The following is a 21,786-nucleotide window of genomic DNA, read 5'->3' on the forward strand; positions in this document are numbered from 1 at the left end:
TAAATAAATAAAGTATTTTTAAAAGATAGGAAAAAAGCCTTCTAGTATCCCCTTCCCAGATTTTATGCTAATACTCCCATGGGGGCTCTTAACCTGAGACCTACTACAGGTGTCTTGGGTTCGGGGGCCTGTGAAAGACCTTTCCGAGAAACCGACACAGGGACATCTCAGCGACTGTGGATATAGTGAATTTGGGGTGGTACCAAGCTGTGTGAGCTTGGTGAGGAGAGATTTGTAATTGGTTAGTTCAATGGCCCTGAGCTGGAGCCCCCGATCTTGAAGCCTGGTGGGACCTAACCCATCCTTTTTCATTCCAACTATGGTCACTAACCAGTAACAAGCTAGTAAGAAGCTGCAGCCTAACAACCACTGTCATGATTATTTATATTCCAAATCAGACATCTATAAAGAACAGTTCGGAAGAACAAGTGCCATGTATTAGCTGCATCGTGGCTGGCACTGTTTTAAGCACTTCACATAGATTAACTCATTTAATCCTCACAACGTGATGAGTCAGGTGACAGTTATTATTCCCAAGAGGAGGGAAAAAGGCAAAGTTGAGAGCCACTGGGTAATTCTTGCCAAATAATAACACACAGCCACTTAACGACGGAACCAGATTCAAACTGGGGGAGACTGGGTCCTGAACCTTCTGCCTTCCTCCTCGTGCCCTTCATTCTTTCTTCCAATACTGCATGGACCAGGATGGAGAGAACTTGCTTCCATTAACCCTCATAATGATGGAACCTAGTCTTAGAAGAGGTTTATTAGAAATGCATGCATTGAGGGGCACCTGGTGGCTCAGTGGATGAAGCATCTGCCTTCAGCTCAGGTCATGATCTCAGGGTCCTGGGGTCAAACCCCTGCATCAGGCTCCCTGCTTGGGCTATTTCTCCCTCAGCCCCTCCCCCCTTGCTGGTGCTCTCTCTCCAATCAATCAATCAATCAAACAAGGAAAGAAATACATGATTTGATCAGGAAGTAAAGCCAGCAGCATTTCTACAAAACCAAGTCAAGTACAGAGGATGCCATGGTGATGGAGGAGAAAATATTACATTATCCTAAGCAACATAAATAGTTACCTCCAGAAATAAATCTGGACTGGGGAAATGGGCCTGGGCAAATAGATGTAGAAGAATACATAGATACAGGACTATATGGCTTCCCATACTAATGGGACGTTGTTCTGGAGATCGTGGGCTCTGGTTTCAGCCTTTACCGACCTGTGTCATCTCAGACTTAGTTGATGCTTATTACTAAAATATATAAAATAGACTGAGCTTTAGTTTCTCCAACGCTGAAAATGTGAAGACACTGCACTCCAATGCCAGGGGCTTGTTCTGATGCTACATGGAGAATTGGCAGGGACATAAAGCACTTTGAAATAAAATCACTATGTTCTCTAACCCAATTATTACTTACGAACCTATTTAATATGCTCTCTATTGATTAGAAGATCCAACATTCTACATACCTAATTCTGAACATTATCTTAGATTTTAATCTTTTGCGCATAGCATGTCAATCTCCAAGTAAAATTCCCCTGCTGTGACCTTCAGGCCCACATTTGTTTCACTTGAACAAAATAGAGTTCATTGCTATTCTCAGGCTATAATGAAAATTAAGGCTATTTCTGTTTCCTTCACATGCCCCATAATTACACAATTAGAATTAGGAATTCTATTATCGGAATGTTAGTTGTAGTAATGTTCAGCCTACCATGCAAATTTTGCTGAAGTACACTTAATCTGACTGCTAAAATACATGGTATCTCAAAGGTAGGATTTGCATTAGGAAACTCATAAAAAGCAATTCTTAGAAAAACTCGAAACTAAAATCCTTCACTGGACTGTCAAGCAGAGTGGGTACTCACGTTTCCTCTGACCACATAATTAGAATCATTCTTGATGTCTCTGGCTAGACCAAAATCACAAATCTTTGTGATTCGACCATGAGTAAGGAGGATATTTCTAGCAGCCAAGTCTCTGTGAATACACTATTAGGAGAGTGGGAGAGAAAAAGAAAACCATTTACATTTATTTTAAACTCTTCAAGAATGAAAACTCTGTTCAACACGAGAATGCTGCTATGTCACACAAATCCAGTACCTTGGCTTTGCCTTGAAACTCTTCGGTGCACCAAAAATAAAGATCTAAATTATGCTCTGAATGATGTTCAAAATTTGTGTTTCACATCGTTTAGGACCTTAATTACGATAATCGCTTTCCAAACCAACTCGAATAATTTTTTTTTCTTCTTATGACTTGCTTTCATTCATAGGAAAATACATTATAAATAGTCGTATCATATTTTTTAAACCAAAACCTCATTTTGCATGCTTCTCTTTGAATGTCCTTTTATAGAGTTTTTAAAATGTCTTTGCAACTCCAATTTGATGTCTCCCGAGGACACAGGGAAGAGGCTCTTTATTTCAGCCATCCTATATCCCTCTTTTAGTTTCGTAATTGTTTGGAAATGTCACCAATGACACTTAAGGGTAGGATCTGTTCCCTCCTCCTGGTCTGCTAGTCTCATTTGCTACTGAATTCCTCTCACCCTTCCGGAGACCATGTTCCTTGCTTTGGTTCCTTCGTTCTCTTCCCATTTCTACCTTTTTCCCAAATGCTTATTATTCTCTCCGATTCCTTATTCCCCCACACTTCATGAAGCCACACGATATCTGAGGCCCAACTTCAACAAGACCCAAGCATGTGCTTCACCAAGCACTGCAATTGCATGAGGTACCTCCTCCCTTTGCTGATGAAACCATTCTCTATTTTCTAAGAGCAGCTCCTGTATTCTAAGAGCCAGGATTTTTAAATGGATTTGCTACATTAAAAAAAAAAATTCATAGAAAGTTCATTTAGACAGGCTTACACTTTAAAGCTTATAAATGAGAATAGGATTTCTAAAAAGATAGCGGTTGGAACATGAAGAAATGAAATTTCCCCTGTTTTGGGTTACCACACTTCAAAACAACACTGTGCATTCTAACTATGAACTCTAAAATGCGCCACTGGGGTTAGGGGGTTGTGGGGGTTGGCACGGCGCGGGGGGGGGTGGTGGCAATGCTCCTCGAGAACCACATCCACTCACATTCTTCGAGGCCAGGAATGCCATGCCCTTGGCCACCTGGTAAGAAAAGCTCAGTAAGTCCTCTAGATCTAGAGCCAACTCATCATCTTCCATGATGGCGGGAGTCACATCTCTTTCTATGTATGAGCCTGTTAGGAGAAGAAGGACTTTCTTAGCAATTAAGCCTCAAAGCTTGGAAAACAGAAGACAGCACAACAAGAATACCAAAGGTTGGTAATAAGGAACTGATGTGACCGCGCAGGCAAGTCACCCACCCAGCGTTGAGGAAAGGTAAGTGCCCAAGCACCAAGTTCATATTCACAGTCTGGGGCTTCAGGGGAGAAGGATGGTGGATAAATACACAAATCTCCTATTTTTTTTTGATGTGTAAAATACATAGTTGATACACATATATCTTCATTCGTGCAGTGAGATGCTCCTATACGATAACGAACACTCTCTCACCCCAATGCTCACTTGGAACCCTGACCTGCCACTGACCAGTGGCTTTGCCATCGGGCCCTCCTGGAAAGGAGAACCAGTCACTATGGGGCATGGTAATGTATTTCCCAGCAGTATGAGAAAGCCTTTGTAAATGAAGTTGTTTTTATTATTTGATAGGTACCCACCTATTCTCGCAGATCTCCTTTTGTCTGCCTTGGTTGGCACAACGTAAGAAACGCCGGGTTTCATGTCCATGTATTCATTAGTACTGTCGCTGCTGTGAGAGATGAAATATCCATCCGTCAAATTATGACTGAATAAAATGGGAAAATGGGGGAGTTTCCATGGGGCAGGCTCTATCTCCCCACTGCCTTTTTACGTAAGAGGCTGATTTTATTCAGAGAAAGTATTACTAGGTTTGAATGAAGAAAAGCTTGTTCATTATACAGGAGTTTTTAATATTCAACATCAGGGCCCGATGCCCAGGAATGAGACGGTCTCTTTTGTGTTCATAGATGGGACTCAGGTTAGAAATGTCCCATCTCTTGACACCAGAGGTGTAATGGGAAACAGAGAACCATAAACAGTATCCCCTGTTCCCTCAAAGTCTCTAAATTAGCCCCAAGAGACAAGATGAAAGACACAAGAAGGACGAGAAGAGCAAGAGCTCTGAGATGTGTGATGGGGAGGAAGGCAGGGATCGCTAACATAGAGCGACTGATGGAAGAAGGTTTAAAAAAACCAAGTTTAGTTCAGATAAACACCAATAATTTGGATGATTTTCTGAACCATCTGGACCTCTTGAATCTGCAACATTTGGCTGGAAAGTCTTCAAGATTTCTAGTACTTCCTGCTTCTGATTAGCATAGAAACACTATGACAACAATCTCCTTCAGAGTGTGCTGGTGGTTCCAGTCCCATATGGGATCCCAAAGCACAAAGAACACGACATCGGATAGAACAATTTGAGCCATTATTTCAGCAAGTTGAAAAACATGTATGGGGCCAAGGTTTTAGAAATAAGGCAAAGTGGCTCATTTATTCACATAAGGAGCATATGCTCTGGAGAAACTAACAAAAGGTGGTTTGTAATGTGTTTTTACTACCACTTGACACTACCCAAGTCTATAGGACTAAAAAAAAAAAAAAAAAAAGGAAAATGAAAAGGCTTCACCTGGGGTGAAGAAACCCTTTAGTCAAGGGGTACAGAAAAGGTCTTTAAGAAGTAACCACCCATCAATAATAGTTGCTGAGGCCTTCTCGAGGGCCTGGAGCTAAGTTTAAGAAACACAGTCTTGCCATCTCAAAACGTAGGGGACAGAACAAATAGAAAGGAGAGGAAAAAATCCACCACACAACTTCAGAAATATAAAGTATAAGGGATTGGGCATGATGAATATGATTTCTGTTGGGCTGGGTGCATCTAGGAAATCTTTCTCAACCTTTGGAAAGAACAGGCAAGGCCAGGCAGAGAGGAATCCTATTCTGGTTGTTAAGCCACACTAATTATTCTTAAAGGAATCTGAAGCTCTTTGTACGTCATTCAAATTCAGAAGGATATTAAAGAGGAAAAGAGATGAAAATAAGGTACAGAATTTTTAAACACGTGCTAGAATCGTGCCTTTTTATAGCATGACTGAGTTTTGTTTTTTTTTTTTTAAAAGAAGGGCAAGGTATACGGAAATAATTCAGAGGTAGATGGTGAGAAACCTACGTGCAGAGATATGTTCAGAGCTCTTTTGCCACTCCGTTAAAGGTTTTCGAGAAATTTACCAAGACAACTTGACAGACTTTAGCATTTTTCCTACAAACAGTGTCTCACTGCAGAGATGCATACAGTTCCAAGCCCAACAGAATAAATGAAAGGACACACGAGAATAGAGCCCTGATAAGTGAAACAAGTACAGAATTATTCAATTGAACAGAACACTTTGAAAAAAAAAACTAAAGATGCATTTAAAAAATCAATAAAAATCTAAGTTCAACACTATTTAAATCTTTACAAACGCCATTCAAACTTTCTAAATTGTTGACGACACCTAAATGATTTAATAATTCTGATTTGGCGCGCCTCGAAGTACCTCTGTTCATTTGTTTAAAGAATCAGCCTTGATTGCAAACCCTTTCGACCCCCTGAACTGCCTGTTGACAGCTATTTATGTAAATCAGTCTTACCAGGAAGATTCCTTTGAATGCAGAAGGTTCTTATAAAGTGCCACTTCTCCGTGATCTTCCTGCTTTGAGCAAATAAATGAATCACGTTTCCTTCGCAAAAAATTCAAAAGATCACCATAGCAACAATATTCAGTAATGACCAAGGTGGGCCCTGCAGATATGTAAGAGAAGGTTAAAGAGAGGTGAGCTCTCTAGACGACCCTGCCCCCTTTAAATAGACTCAGGGGCCATCATGACCATTTTCATTCAGGTTCATTGATAAGGCAAATACTTAGCAGGCTTAGCAAAAACCAGCATTCTGAGGAGGACAACTCAACAAGTAAGCCTCCTTTTACCCCTTCCTAAGTGAGGTCAGTGCTCGGGGCCTGGCCTGACTTACATCCAAGTTACCAACTTTCAACAATATCCTACAATCATCATAATTTCCTGCACGGATCCTTCCATCCACTTCGGTCTGCAAAAGGGCTTCACACCCTCTCCTCATGTTATTATGGAAATGATGAAGGGCAGAAAGTGCAGCCTCAGAGGAAAACCAATGGCACGGGATGGCCAGCTGAGATGACCCTGGAGAGGGTGAGCACCTGGCACGCCAGGACACCACCTGCCTTCCGAGCACTACCGGCCACCAGTGTTTCCGGGGCTGTAATTAAACCTCACGCTGCAGCTCTGAAGTCAAGAGGCACCCGATTAACTTGGGCAGGAATTTTTACCAACAGGTCATGATGTGGAAGCAACATTTATGGGGGCTGTTTTAAGAAGTAAGTTAAGCTGTCAACTTGACCGTGAACCTCAGTACATCTTGAGGAATGGCTCATTTTACACATCTCTGTTCCTTTAGACCAAAAGGTTTTCTGGAAACATCGCAGAAATCCTTGATGGAAGGCTCTACCTCAGAATTGCTTCCAACTGGAAATTTACTTTTTTTTTGCCGAGGTGAAGTGTTTGTCTCATTTGGTGTGTACTGGAGAATTTGCAGGCTTCAAAGTCTATCTTTAATTATGGATAGTAACCCTTTAGTGACTAGATATGCTCCGGTAAAATAGCTTGCAAGATAAAAGAAAAGTTTTCTGGAAGAGATGAGAGGTTCTCAAGATACTCAAGAGGTTGATACTGATGCAACGCCAATGACAGTAACTAGGGCATGTCCCCATGATGATAAAACTCAAATATACATTCTTAAGAATGGCTTTTGGGGCAGGGGTGTGAAACATCTACAAGAGGTAACAACCCGGGTAAAAATCTTGCAATAAGATATAACCAAGCACTGTCGCAATCATATTAAAATCTCCCCTCTTTAGATAATTCAAAAGATAATGAAAGTTAATTTGGTCATGGCCCTACCTCCAACGGTGCATGCTCCAAGAAGATTCACAATATTCATATGATTACCGAGGTAACTCAAGACTTTGAGCTCAGACATTAGGGCTTCTCGTTCGGTTAAATGGGCACTTGCTAAAAATCAGAAAAAAATTTCATTTTAGCAAGAAGCAAATTTGGCAAGCCAATGTTGAGGGCATGCAGCCACCTGCAGAAACTTACGTTTGAGCATCTTAACGGCAACGGTCATGGCCGCATCTGACTTAATCAGGCCATATGCAGTGGCTTCAACCACTTTCCCGAAGGCACCAGCACCCAAAGTTTTCCCTGCAGAAAGGAAGAAAAGAGTAAGGGATGGTGGTAGGACCAAAGGAGCATCTGGGTAATTTCAAAGTCAACAATCGAGGAATTGTTAAGGAATTAAGGACAAATCCAGCTAGAGACATTTCTCTATAAGGTGCTTTATGCGGAATCTATCAAAAGTGATGAAACTTCACAGAAAATACTTATTGTCTCAGTTGGAACAGAACAAAGGAAGCTAATGGGGTTCCCTAAAGTCATTGTTACACGTACACAAAAACATTACATGGAAAGCCCCTGTTTCATACTGACCAAAGCTCAGCCTGTTTCTGGGAAACTCCCATTTGTGATCGTAAGGAAGCTGTGTTGGGTCTATGTAAACATAATTGTTTCCATTGATCTCCTCAACAACCTTCCACTGTACTTCATACATGGGTTTCTGGTGGGGGGAGAAAAGAGAGACAGATCATCTTTTAATGATAACATTTCGATCATTATAGCACTTAGGGTAGAGAACAAATGAATGATTACCTGTAGATATTTGTAGGTAAGAATCATCACGATAATGCACATCATTCCAGCTGCGATCACAAAGCCAATCAGCAAAGGTGTGAACAGGGTGTGGGAATGGATTTGTTCTAAAATGAAAGGGGAATGTGGAATCACAACGTATTAGCAGGGGTGGAGCTTCATGACAACCACCTGACCCCAAACTCACCCATCCCCCGCCTTACAGACCATGGCAGGATTCAAAGCCAAGGGCATCTCATAAACTCCTTGCCTTGCTAATACTACCTTCCTCTGGTTATTCAAAGGGATCTCTTGAAGGAACAACTTCAAACCAGACTACTGTGGAAGTTGAGATTTCTGTAGCCCACAAATAATTTTATGGCTGTTTTGTCAATAAAAAGCAACATAATAAATGAACTTTGTATTTCAACTAAATTCCTGCCTTGGACAACTTTAAGAAGTTTCCTTTACGGATAGTTATATTTTCTTCCTTACGCTTTCCTGTATTTCCCAAATTTTCTACACTGATGAGAATTTCTTTTACAACCAAGAAAATATCTTTAAAGTGTTCTTTTCATTGCCTGAGGGGAAAAAAAAAACCTGTGATGAAGAACAATGTAAGATTCTTCCCCTCATTACTCAAAAACCGGAAGTATACCACTTATTGGCACACATCTTTGCCAACTCAAGAAAACAAAACTAAGCCCTGGGAATGTAGATGCCCAGCTTCTTTGTCTTCCAACTTCATACCAATTCATCAATGTATCCACAAGGATCATTTAACTTAATGTTCAGAGGTAGTCCCTCATGAATCAAATCTGACAGACACGAAAGAAATGGCTCACTGACATAACTTCATAAAAGGCAATGTTAACTTTCTTGTATAGCATCCGGCAATGTGTTCAAATAAACGATTTTCAAGGAGTAAAATTTTAAACTCAATTTAAAATTTTTAACTGCCCTAATTCTGGTTATATCTGGCTGTGAGGCAAATATAATTCCCTATTTTCTTTCCCCGCCCCTTTTCAGTAGGAATGACTGGAAATACGCGATTCACTACATACATACACACACACACACACACGCATGCGTACATACATACGTGCATATACACATGTAAATATATATGTATGTGGTTAAAAATCACTGAGTACATGTTATTAACAAACTAGTACAGGATGAAACTTAGTGAGTTTGATGACAGCATGGTATAATGTGGAAATTACCAGAAATGACATGGCCATTGATGGAATGGACTTAAAATCATGATTGATATGGCAGGCAGAGCCTAAACATCCCCTTAAATTGGATTAAAAAGAAATATACCTTTGCTGTTACCTTTAAATGCAAAGTTAAAAAAGGCAGAACTCCTGCCTACATTGTTGTAAGCCCTACACTCGACTGTGCCATTGTGCTTGAAGGCACTATAATCGATGGAACTCTGAACCACTAGTTTTCCAGACGGTGACAGAGACGAGTTTTGCATCTGCACATCCATTGGCCCAATAGGGACAGAACATCTAGAGGGAAGAGAAAATAACAGCCCAGATTTACTCTAGGAAAATCAATCAATCAATCAATCACATTGGAATTGGCATACGTTTAAAACTAAGGGAGTGGGTCATAATCAGAAATGTCCTTTTTCAACCAAGGGTGTGAGGATGCATGAGCACTCCCCTGGCGCCGTGAGCAAGAGAAGCAGGGCGGAAAGGAAGAAATGGGGAGTGAGACAGGAGTTTGAATCCAGATTCAAATACCTGTTTGGTTGACAAGCTACTTAAAACCCTCCAGGACTCCGTTTCTACAGCTAGAAGCTCGGGATGGTAATACCCACTTTGGAGAGTTACGGAAAGGGCTGGAAATGAATGGAAGAAAGGTAGCTGGCACACAGTAGACCTTTATAAAGTAACTGTGAAAGGGTACATGTGTGAGGGTTGAAAAAAGAGCTTAGAGGAGGAGAGAGTTCAAGTCTACAAGAATGAAGGCAGGTCAGCCCCCCAAATCCCAGCAGCCAAGATCCTGATCCAGGTTTTAGAGGGAGACAGAGGCCGGACCACTGGCTTGTACTCCAGGTAGCAAAGCCCATCCATCAGGGGCTGGACCCCCATTTTAAATTATGCCCCCATATACCTAATGTTTTTCTATTCCCTTATACCTTGCTTTATTTTTCTCATTAGCACTTAACTGTTTATTTCATCTTTTGCTCACCTCTCTCTACCCATTAGATATAAACTCACAAAGCTGGGACTCCGAGGTGTGTTTGGCTCACTAGACCAGGGTATGGCATACAAGTGGCACCCCATAAATATTTGCTGTATGGAGAACAGTAACTGCTGGGGTTACTTCCACTGTAGGGGCTTTTCCAGGGGCCTCGGGTCCTTCTTACTGTTCCCCGAAGAAAACATTCCACTAAAACGCCGCTGAAAACAACAATCCTATGTAACCTCTTCCAACGTGTTGTGATAAAAAGGACTATTCTGTGAGAAATAAAATTTCTATTATTATCCTGACTATTCAATTGTGATGTTACACTGGGCTTTTAAAGCCCGAGCGCAAAATAGCATTTGATGGATAAAAACAGCCATGGTGACCCCATTTTCATCTTCAGGTAATGTGAAAGGACAATTTAAGGCTTAAGTGCAGATTGGAAGGGAGAGGAAGCACCCTGCCAGATGTGCTCTGCTCAGGGGCCGGGCACCTAATTAAGGAGGAAAAAAAAAAACCTTTTAAAAACCCGCAGCTTACAAATGCCGTATGTATGTTGTAACTGCACGATCATTACTTTTTGGTAACTTGGCAATTAACTTCTGAGGCAATTTTTTTTCATGAAAACTACAGCCACATCTCCCACACACATTGCCTCCTGTGTACAGAATGGAAATCTAATTACTCTGTCCTGGAAAATTGCTTTATCTACCTGCAGGCTAGAAATTGCATGATAAATCCAAAAGATAACCACCAAAACAGAGAAGTAAGTCACTCAGTAATCATTTCTCAGCAAACAAAATTAATGTCTACCACGAAAAATATAGCAATTATGCCCCCCTTAAAAAGCCACATGGATAGGGAAAAAAAGGATAATCAAACAAAGCTTTAAAAAAAAGAATCTGAAAACCTATCTGAAGTTCAACTACCCTGCTGTCCTTCCCTCGTGCACGTTAAGTAGTAGCCAAAATAATCCTCTCACCTCTGCTCAGCTCCTGGACAGAAATACCAATCTACTGCGGGCTCTGGGAATCCTGCAACCACACACTGGAGCATGCCATTCGTGAGACTTTCATGGGTCAGGATTTCTGGCTTTGCTGTAGGAAAAGAGAAATGGCCATAGGTCAGACTGCTGGAATACCTCACCAAGGCTCCCCTCCACGGTTTCCAAATCCTTAGAACTTTCTTGAGTTTTAAGAGGACCCTGAGGGAACATATTCAAAGGGGAGCATCGGAACCAGTGAGTGGAAGGCACAGGGAGGCAGAAGCGAGGGTCAGACCAGGAAAGGGTTTCCCCCCGTTTAGAGCTGCCTGGCTCCATTGTGGACTGTCCACACTGCAGGTGAGAACTCCCTGTTTGGGGTCGAGTGAACGGAGGTGGCGTTCGCAGGACCCCTGGCCGGGTTTCTGCTTCCAGTTGGGGGGTGGGGGGCAGAATTTGCAAGACTGCTTCTAATCCAAACTTTAGGATTCCAAACTGTTGTGAAGGTGGAAATCGTGTTTAAGATTCTTGCCATCAGACTTTCAAATCACTGAACCTGTCATAGAGAATTTCAAGTTATGGCACAGACTGGGATGGATAAAATTAAGAGGAGTTCTAGGAAATGAGAAGCCCCCACCCACCCACCCACCCACTTCCCCCCTCCAAGAATGTCCTCTTTTTTAGGGGTGGGGGCAGAAGGGAGTGGGTGGAAATAAAAGAACTGAATCACCCTATTTACGGAGAAGCCAAAACATAAGAGTAAAATACAATATGGGCTTTTAAACTCCAAATTTGTATTTCAAATGCAAAATATGGACAGAAAATTTTAAGAGGAAACCAGCCCAAGAGTTTTATTCACATGTCTATCTAAACTTGTATATAATCACTGAAAAAGTAGGTTGTATCAGCAGGCATGCTCTAATTTGACATTTCTGGGGAACGACAATAATCAACTGATATTCATTCAATCAAGGGTGCCTAAAAGCACTGCAAATTCTTGAGATTATTTTCTAAAGTGAAAGGAAAATGAACTTATTACATTCAGTTGTTCTACAGGAAATATAAGTGAAGGGGTCTAAGCCTTAGAGAACAAGTAAGCCGACCTGTAAGGATCTGATGGCAGGGGCGGGGATGCGCTCAGCCTGGCGCTCACCCTGGATCCTCAGTATGACATCAGACACAGAATGGGATGCACCCCACTGTGTGTGTGGGGAATGAAGGGTGTCCTGCTGCCGGCTCCCACGTTTACCAATAAACTGTCTCTCCATCAAGCCTCCTTGTGTGTCATGTGGGAATAGCAACAGTCCCCATTTCATAACGATGCTGGGACAATTAAATGAGATGGAGCACCCAAAGGAGGAAGAATGTTTCGCAGACACGAGACAGTTTTATTAACCATTAATTTATTAATGGTTCAGCTATCATTTCCTATTTCAGAATACCTACCCTCTCTGGTTAATCAAGTTTGCTACCCCTCAACTGTGTTTGCCACCAGGAATATTCTCTTCAGTGATCTAAAAATCTTCAGATAGTGTGACAATGAGTGTTTTAACCCGACGCGTTGGGAATCTGACCTTGATTAGTTTGCAACTGATAGCAAAATTGTATATGGTGAGAAGATAGGGACCGACAGATCGGAAGCTCAGGAGTGTATTTCTTCAAGGGAAGGGACCACTGTAGAACCACCTCTCAGCACCTCACCTCCTTGCAGGCAAAACGGCTTGGCAGGGATCAGTGTCCACATGCATGGCACACCCACCTGTCACTCAGCCTGGCCCGACGCATGGGCAGGCCATTTGGCAAATACACACAAAAGAGTGGCACTCCAAAGCGATCTCAAGGTAGGGGCATCCTTGAGAGTTTGGATCCAATGCCAGCTTTCACAAATAGAGCAAGAAGACGAGCCATCGTCTTGCGAAAGTATCCATCTGGCAAGTCTCATTTAATTATCATGGGCAACTGTGTGATTGCGCTGAAAAGTAGGACAGAACACAAAAAAACAGTGGAACTTTAGGAGAATGCTATTTGCTGAAGACGGCAGGCGCCATAAGGCAGGTCTCTCTGGACTCCATTCAAGTGTCATCTCCTGTTCCAAGCCATCCTCAACTCTCCAAAGCCAAGTTGGTTGGTGTCTCCTCCCTCTTCCCGCAGCATGCGAGAGCACCTGACACTCTTACACAACCTCCTGGGCTGCCTCCTCCATCAGACTCTACGTTCTCAAGGGCAGAACCACATCTCCCTGATTGTACCTCTGACTCGGAGCAGAGTCTGACCTGCGGCAGACACACAAAGGAAGAGCTCTTTGAACCACTAAGTCCCCTCTAAAAAACCAAGTTCCTCGGAGTCCAAGGAATTCGATTAGAATACTAAGAAGGGACCTGGGACAAGAGCCCAAGGTTGACTTTGCTGTGTTAGGGGCTCTATTCCCACTCTTACAAGAAGCTATCCACCATCTACCTGGCCAGGTGAATTCTTCTTTAACACAGAGATTGTAGGTGAGAGGGGAGGTCTACACAGAGATGGCAAAGGTAATAGGATAGGACTTAGACTGGAATCGAGGTCCTAAGATGATTCCCTCCCATCGACATTCCTTTTGTCACCCATCCTTCCTAATCCAAATGATTAGATTTCTTAGAGTGGAATTAAAATATTAATTCAATAGGGAAAAAAAAGGTTGAAAGGGTACCTTAATATGTTAACGATGGTTACCTCTGGGTAAAAGGATTATGGATAGTTTCTACTTTATTCTTTTGACTTATTTTCTCTCTCTCTTTTTTTTTTTTTACGGTGTACGTGTAGCTAATAATGAACCAATAAAACATTTTTTTAATTAAAAAAATTGGAACAGCTCAAAATTACATAATCAATTACATTCAGCTCTGGCTACAAGTGCTCAAGATCCAAGCCTTCCAGCGTGACACCTGGTGGCAGTTACACAACGGCCAGGGCTGGCAAGTGGTGCAGTCCGGCTGGCCTACTTGTTCCCGTGTGCTGGTTAATTGGGCAGATTTTTAAGCTACCGTCTCAGGCCGGTTGTAACCCGAGGCTAGCAGAGCAGCTTTGTCCTGTTGGTCCTTAGCCTGGCCAACCAAGCCCAGAAGGTCTCTAAACATTAATGTGTGTTCGAAGTACTAAGAAAATAAAAACTAAAAAAAAAATAGACATTTTTGCCCCCTACCCCTACCCCCATCCCAGAGATTCAGTAAGCCAAGGATCTGACCCAGCAATGCACCTTTTTAGTGGACTTACAAAAAAGACCCTGACTGGGGGTAGGATGAGGGTGAGGCAAGAGAAGCACATCAGGTGTGGAATTTAAGAAGGCACTCACCCTCCTCAAGGTCTCGCAAATACAGGGCTGGCACCTCGAGTGAGCTCTTCCTTAAATTCTACACCCCAGGCGCCTCGCCCTAATTCCAGTCTTGTCCCTAACATTGGTGATGACAGACCTCATTTTGAAAAGGCTAAATTACACGAGTACAGTTTCAGCTCTACATGGCAAGTTGCACTACGAAAATGTTTAATGCATAAAGAATGAGCTAGGTATAAATCTGATTCCTAAAAATGAAAATCTGGGCTCATCTGCATTTTGTAAGTGCCTCAATGCACTGTGTAAGGCATTAAATATGCATTTTGCTTTTAAAGACACATAACTGCAATTCTCCAGGTTAAATCTGAGCTGTGGTTTCTGAGATATTCGGCAATCAGCAGTATACCAAATGACACATTCCCTAATTCCTCCCAAGTTGGAGGTTTGGATAAGCCTAAGAGGTGCATGAGTTATGTATTTCCTGCGGAGATTAAGAAAATAGCCTTTTCTCCTTTCAAAGCGTTGTGGGCCTGGGTCATTCCAGCGTCTGCAACAACACTGATCAACTTGTAGGCTGATTTCAGAGTGCTTACGACTCTACTGAGAATTTATGGCTCGTGCAATTAAAAATCCTAACCATTTGCTGATTTACCCCAAAGATATGTGATCTTGAAAAAATACTCCTTCTCACCACCATCAGGTCCAGACGGGAGGCAAGAACAAAACAAATTTTTAAGACACAGCACAGATAATAAGTGCTGGGGTGCGGTGGGAGGAGATGCACGAGTCATTGATGGGGAAGCATTTCTGAGTTGAGCTCCCCTCTTGCCCCTGAGCACCTCGACCAGTTCCTGCTAATAAACCACATTTGCCCACACTCTATAACCAGCAAAGAACATAGACTGAAGCCTCCACAAGCAATAAAAGACTAAATGAAGAGGGATCATAAGGATGCATTTTGTTTTTACGATTGTGGGTCTGCTGTAGTTTTAATGGCCACACAGCAATGCTTTCCAGCAATTTGGCCCTATTTGGGCCTGGGTCAAATCTACATTCCTGCCATAACACTGCTATGAAAAAGGAACTTAAATCAGCTAAAACAGGACTATAAAAAATTTCAGATTAACTTTCACTTATATAAGGCTATACTTAAAAAACAAAAACAAAAACAAAATAAAACTGGAATAGATGTCCTGAGATTTAGCCCCGCTGAATGGATTCGGGCTCCATGCTGGGCAAAGAGTCTACTTAAGATTCTCTCTCTCTCTCCCTCTGCCCTTCCCCATCCCTCTCTCCCCTTCTCTTAAAAAAAAAAAAAGATTGTTAGAAACTGGCATATGGGCACTTTGATAGAAGTTTGTTTAACAAATGAAACAAAACTTCAATTATAGTTGCCTGTATCCAGCTGTCTTTAACAGAGTTTTTACTATTAAAAAAAAAAAATCACCCTCCTAACGCAGTGACATTCTAAACTAGGAGTAAGCTAACTTTTATGGTAAAGACTGAGGTGGTAAACAATTTCGGCTGTGTGGGCCTTAGGGTCTCTCTTGCAAATACTCAACTGTGCCACTGTACCACAAATGTAGCCAGACGTGCAAAGCCATGCACAGCTGTGTTCCAATAAACTTTACTTATGGACACTGACATTTGAATTTTATCTTCACGTCTCACAAAATCTTCTGATTTTTTTCAACCATTCGACCAAAAATCTTAGTTTATGGGCCCTCTGAAAAGAGGCTGCAGGCTGACTCCGGCCCTAGGACTACAGTTTGCCAACATCTGTTCTAAACAGCCAGTAAAGATCTCCTAGTCCTGAGATTAAGTTAAAAAAATTTAAAAAGTGATACAACTAACTGCACAAAGCCTTGCCCAGCCAGAATCACGATGCTCAATTTACAGGGCACCACTGCCATGTGACCCAGACACGCAGAGAGCAGATGTAGACACACACGTGGAGGACTGGCATGTGATATAAATGCTATTTCTCTATTCAGTAAAAGCAGTGAATTCATTTCCAACATAATTCAAAAGTGGAAGGCAAGGGTTATTGCCATAAAACCCATGGAAAAATCATGCACCTATTCTCGGGTTAATTTAAATTTACACTAAATTATAGGTGAGCCTGGATCCACGTATAAATGAAGGGAGCTAATCTGATGTAAAAACATATATGGGCTCAGATAGCAAGGGAACTTCCACAGAGTCTAAGTTCCACTAACACGAAGGAAGAGTACTCACACCGTCTTTAGAAAATTATGCCCCAATTCAGGGTCCATTCCTAGCAGACACTGACACAGTCACAGAACTTAAACCTGTTTCTCCTGCTTTTCTACCATAAGCACGAAATGATGGCCAGACCACACCAACAAAGGGCCTAACGATCTAGAGGGGTTTCCTGTTCTCAGTTTCGGCCTTTAACTAGATCCTCCAAATTAGCAATACACCCCACCCGACCAACTTTCTCATGATACACGAAGGAAAAAGAATACTAATACATTTCCTAAATTTTTTCAGAACATAAGAGAATCAAAGTAGACTTTAAAAGTAGGTTGCAGTGATATCCCTTTTTTCTTTCAACTCAAATGTCTACAGCAATTCTTGCAGACAGAGAGATCTTCATTATGAGAAGGAGATATTAAAGTGTCACATCAAAACAACACTCATAACTCCAAAGCATTTAACAACAAAAACTCATTTCAAATTCAGTAACAGAATCTGAAAAACAGAGCTCAGACGCTGTCAGGTATCACAAATGAACATGCACTACCTATAAAAAGATTAATATAAAAAGACAAGAGACTACTTTTACATAGACTAGCAACCATACTAAGAAGACCTGAAAATTATTCCTTAATTTAGAACTGCCCCAAAAGCCAGGAGAGTGAAATCTTCTGTGACATATGTTTAAGACATGGGCGAGCATGAAAAATAATGACAGATGATAACCTTATTTACTGCCAGGCACTTAAGCTACGTCACTCATTTGAGATTAAACAAGATAATTATAAACCTTAAATAATTTGATGGGTTTCTTTAAAACCCCAGTCAATCATTTGTGACCCATCCCATACTATACAATGTCTCAAAACTGCACCAGATGTGGGTTTAAAAAAATGATGCACTATCCATGCAAAAGGACACCAAAATGAGGTTGCAGACAGGTATCTCATGTCATGGAAAGGTGTACTCAACGCATTCATTATTCAGCACCAAAACACAAGCTCATGAAGCATTAGGACCTCAGTTTTGTAAAAAAAAAAAAAAAAGTTAACAAAAAATGTTCACAAAGAACATATACAATAAGGGATATATTAAGGAACAGTATAAAATGTAAACCAACTTTAAGAGGCACAATTAAAATGTGCTTCTTGCTTTTGCTTATTTACTTTTTCCAGTTTTTCCTATCCTTTGCGTGACATTTTTACAATAAGAAAAAACTGTTTTAATTTAAAACTGTTTTATGTATACATATGTTTGCACTAACCAAGCTACATTTCTGGTTACTGTGATAGCCTTACAGCAAATTTTCAAAAGCAAGTAAATCAATCAGAAAGGAGTTCTATTCAGCACTGGTTTTATTTAATGTTTAAGAATTCCAGTCATTTGGGGGCACTTGGGCGGCTCAGTCGGGTGAGTGTCCGACTCTTGATTTTGTCTCTGGTCATGATCTTGGGGTCGTGGGATCAGGCCCTGGGTGGGGCTCCACACTGGGCTGGGTGTGGAGCCTGTTTGGGGCATTCTCTCTCTCTCTCTCTCTCTCTCTCTCTCTCTCTCTCTCTCTCTCTCTCTCTCTCCCCCCCCCCGCCTCTCCCCACTGCTCATGTGCTCTCTCTCTCTCTCTCTCTCTCAAAAAAAAAAAAAAAAGAATTCCAATAATTTAATATTAGAGATTTAATAGAATCCACCTAATAGGGGGAAAAAACACTAAAAAGCAAAACCTCTTAAGCAAAACTCAATGGTCAAGTGTGTTAGTCATAAGCCTTATTAAAATGTTTAGCCTCAGGGATCCCTGGGTGGCGCAGTGGTTTGGCGTCTGCCTTTGGCCCAGGGCGTGATCCTGGAGACCCGGGTCAAATCCCACATTGGGCTCCCGGTGCATGGAGCCTGCTTCTCCCTCTGCCTATGTCTCTCTCTCTCTCTCTCTGTGACTATCATAAATAAATAAAACGACTTACAAAAAAATAAATTTAAAAAAAAATAAAATAAAATGTTTAGCCTCTAATGCAAGAATGGTTTGGACACCCAAATGTTTGAAAGGTCCTATCAGCCCTGAAAAAAAGGGAGACAGATGGTAGAAAACATTTCTTCCTCCCAAAGAGGCAAGGTTCTAGTAACTCTGTTCTCATCTCACAGGGATCATGAAAGACACAGACCCAAAGCCCCTAAACTGAGCAATCCTTGAAGGCCAGCCCACATTACCATTTAACCCTGGGTGAAGGTCCCTGAGGACTTCCAGCCAGGTGGGTGACTCAGAGGGCTGGCTGGCCAGGGGGTCTAAGCCATCTATTTAAGTGGCTGACTTGACACATCTGCCCTCACCTTTGGCAAATGTGCCACTTTGTCTGCGGGGTGTTCCCCTTCAGAGTGGCTTCTCCCTAGGAGGACAGATTGAACTATGACCAAAACTATATAAAAGGCAGCCCAGATTTTGCAAACGTGGTCAAAGAGAAACTTTCTCATCAAGAGACCTCACTCTGGATGATTTATTACTTTGACTGATACGGGCACGCTGTATGATCTAAAAATAATTGCTCATACCAGACAGGATGTTAATTACATGATACGGTGATTTAGAAATAATGCATTATTTAGCATTTCCTTAAATCGTTTCAACCCACTGTTAACACTGCCGTAAATGAAGTAGAGTCAGTGACTTTGAAAGTTAATTTGGTGTACTTCTGCAGTCATTTTGGATAGCCGATCTAGCTTAAAGGACATGTGTTCCACATAAGCCCCATGGTGAAGGGCAAGCCCCTGACTGAGTTCTCTCTATATGCTTGTCCTCCCTCCCTTCCTGTGACCACCCCCTGAGCCCCCCCCCCGCCCCCCCGCCCCAGTACCACAATACTCTGACTCACCTGGCGAGGTTTGTCATTAAAGGGCAGACCTTTAAGACTTGCCAGAGTTCTACTTATGGCCCCTGGATACCATTTACCTCAAATTTTAGATTCACAAAACTGATCTTGGAAAGGTTACCCGATAATGTGTTCAAGAGGCATTTTAAGACTATGGGTGAATCAAAAAAAACCAAAATGACGTGATCACCCACACCGTTAGCACACGTATTACCAAAAAGACAAGAAATAACAAATGTTGACAAGGGCACAGAGAAAAGGGAACCCTCGTGCACTGTCGGTGGGAATGCAGACTGGTGCCACTGAGGAAAAGAGCATGGAGGTTCCCCCCAAGAAATTAAAAACACAACTACCATATGATCCAGCAAGTCCTACTTCTTGATACATATCCTCATGAAACAAAACTACTACCTTGAAGAGAGATATGTACTCCCATGGTCACTGCGGTATTACTTACACTAGCCAAGGTATGGAAACAACCTAAATTTCCTTCGATGGATGAGCGGATAAAAGAAAATGTGATACACACAGACACTGGATTATTGTTCAGCCTGAAAAAAAAGGAAATCCTGCCATTTGCGACAACAAATTAGGTTGGATAAACCTAGAGGGCATTATGTTCCATGTAATAGATATAGAAGACAGATAGAGAAAGACAAATACTGCATGGTATCACTTAGATGGAGTCTTTAAAAAAAAAATCAAGTTCATTGAAAAAGAGTAGTAAAGTGGTTGTCAAGGCCTAAGGGATGGGATGGAGGAATGGGGAGAGGCATTAAAGGAATATAAACAGGTGTAAGACAGTAAGGTTTAGGCATCTAATGAATTACATGGTGACTATAGTTGATAACTCTGTATTACATAATCGAAATTTGCTAAGAAAGTAGAGCTTAAATGTTCTCACCAAAAAACAAAACAAGCACCCCGCCCCCCCAAAACCCCAGAAAATCAAAAACAAGAAGGGTAAACATAAACACGTAAGCTGATGTGTTAATTCACTTGATGTGTGTGTGGGGGGCAGTTTTTTCAAAATGTTTACACATATCAAAATCATGTATACACTTTAAAATCTTATTTTTCCCAGCTTTATTGGGGTACATTTGATAAAATTATAAGTTTATTAGATCTTCTTAAAATCATTCCAAAGGGAAAAAAAATCATTCCACAGTTGTGAAAAAACAATTGTTTTATCATATTAATCATACTTTCCACCATCATGTAGGTTACTTCAGGGTTCACATGGGGCATTTAAAATTCTATGTCAAAATAAACTCCTTAAATATGTACATTACTAACATTTAAGTCCACTGCAACGTTTGAGATTTAATCAAGAAATAGTGGGTGGGGAGGGAAAAGAGAGAGTGGATCACTTAGAGTTAAATGTGCATTTGGCCTTTTATGTGTCCTGGATCTGGTAAAAACCTCAATTGTGTGACATTTATTGCAAACAAAGAGACCATAGATTTCTAACCAAGTATCATAGGCTACATATAGAACCTTGGTGGTGTTGGTTTTTCTAATACCTCTAAGAATTTTAGAAAAAGTAGGTCCTATTAGGAAAGCACTTTTATCATGTATATTATGTCATTGTAGCTAAATATATTTTTTTAAAAAAGAAAACAAGAAAGCACGTTTGGGTAGCTCTATAGATTTTAGAACTCTTTCCTCCCAATTTTGATCTGCAAAGGAAACAAATGGCCAATTTCACCAAAGATCTCAAACTTAAAAAAAAAAAAGATTTTATGTATTTATTTAAGAATGAGTGAGAGAGACCACAGAGGGAGATGAAGAGGGAGAGGGAGGAGCAGATTGGTCACTGAGCGGAGAGCTCGACGCGAGCTGGATCCCAGGACCCCAAGATGATGATCTGAGCCAAAAGCAGATGCTTAACCAACTGAGCCACCCAGGTGCCCCTCACACTTCTTTTTGGAACTAAGAACCTGATTTCTTTTTTTTTTTTAATTCAATTTTTTAAAAAATTTTATTTATTCAAGAGAGACACACAGAGAGAGAGAGAGGCAGAGACACAAGCAGAGGGAGAAGCAGGCTCCCTGTGGGGAGCCCAATGTGGGACTCGAGCCCAGGACTCCGGGATCACACCCTGAGCCAAAGGCAAACGCTCAACCACTGAGCCACCCAGGAGTCCCAGAACCTGATTTCTATATACATCTTCAATAAGTAGGTGATTATAGTAATGCAAATTCAATGCTTTTGTTTTTTTTTTTTTTTTATTTACTTATGATAGTCACAGAGAGAGAGAGAGAGAGGCAGAGACATAGGCAGAGGGAGAAGCAGGCTCCATGCACCGAGAGCCCGATGTGGGATTCGATCCCGGGTCTCCAGGATCGCGCCCCAGGCCAAAGACAGGCGCCAAACCGCTGCGCCACCCCAGGGAT

General features: G+C 41.5%; 1 protein-coding gene across 1 annotated transcript in view; it reads right to left on the reverse strand.

Annotated features, from left to right (window-relative positions):
- Nucleotides 1-1,885: 1,885 nt before the first annotated feature.
- The window catches only part of KIT (KIT proto-oncogene, receptor tyrosine kinase), a gene marked incomplete at its 3' end in the record, with an annotated part of 76,131 nt that continues 56,230 nt past the window's right edge, over nt 1,886-21,786 (reverse strand). Inside the window, 10 exon segments of the mRNA XM_055341793.1 lie at nt 1,886-1,996; nt 3,097-3,224; nt 3,705-3,796; nt 5,695-5,845; nt 7,036-7,146; nt 7,234-7,338; nt 7,624-7,750; nt 7,843-7,949; nt 9,160-9,341; nt 11,009-11,123. Coding sequence (XP_055197768.1) covers nt 1,886-1,996; nt 3,097-3,224; nt 3,705-3,796; nt 5,695-5,845; nt 7,036-7,146; nt 7,234-7,338; nt 7,624-7,750; nt 7,843-7,949; nt 9,160-9,341; nt 11,009-11,123 — 1,229 coding nt within the window.

Source organism: Nyctereutes procyonoides, unplaced genomic scaffold (genome assembly GCF_905146905.1).
Source record: "Nyctereutes procyonoides isolate TBG_1078 unplaced genomic scaffold, NYPRO_anot_genome, whole genome shotgun sequence".
NCBI classification, from domain to species: domain Eukaryota; kingdom Metazoa; phylum Chordata; class Mammalia; order Carnivora; family Canidae; genus Nyctereutes; species Nyctereutes procyonoides.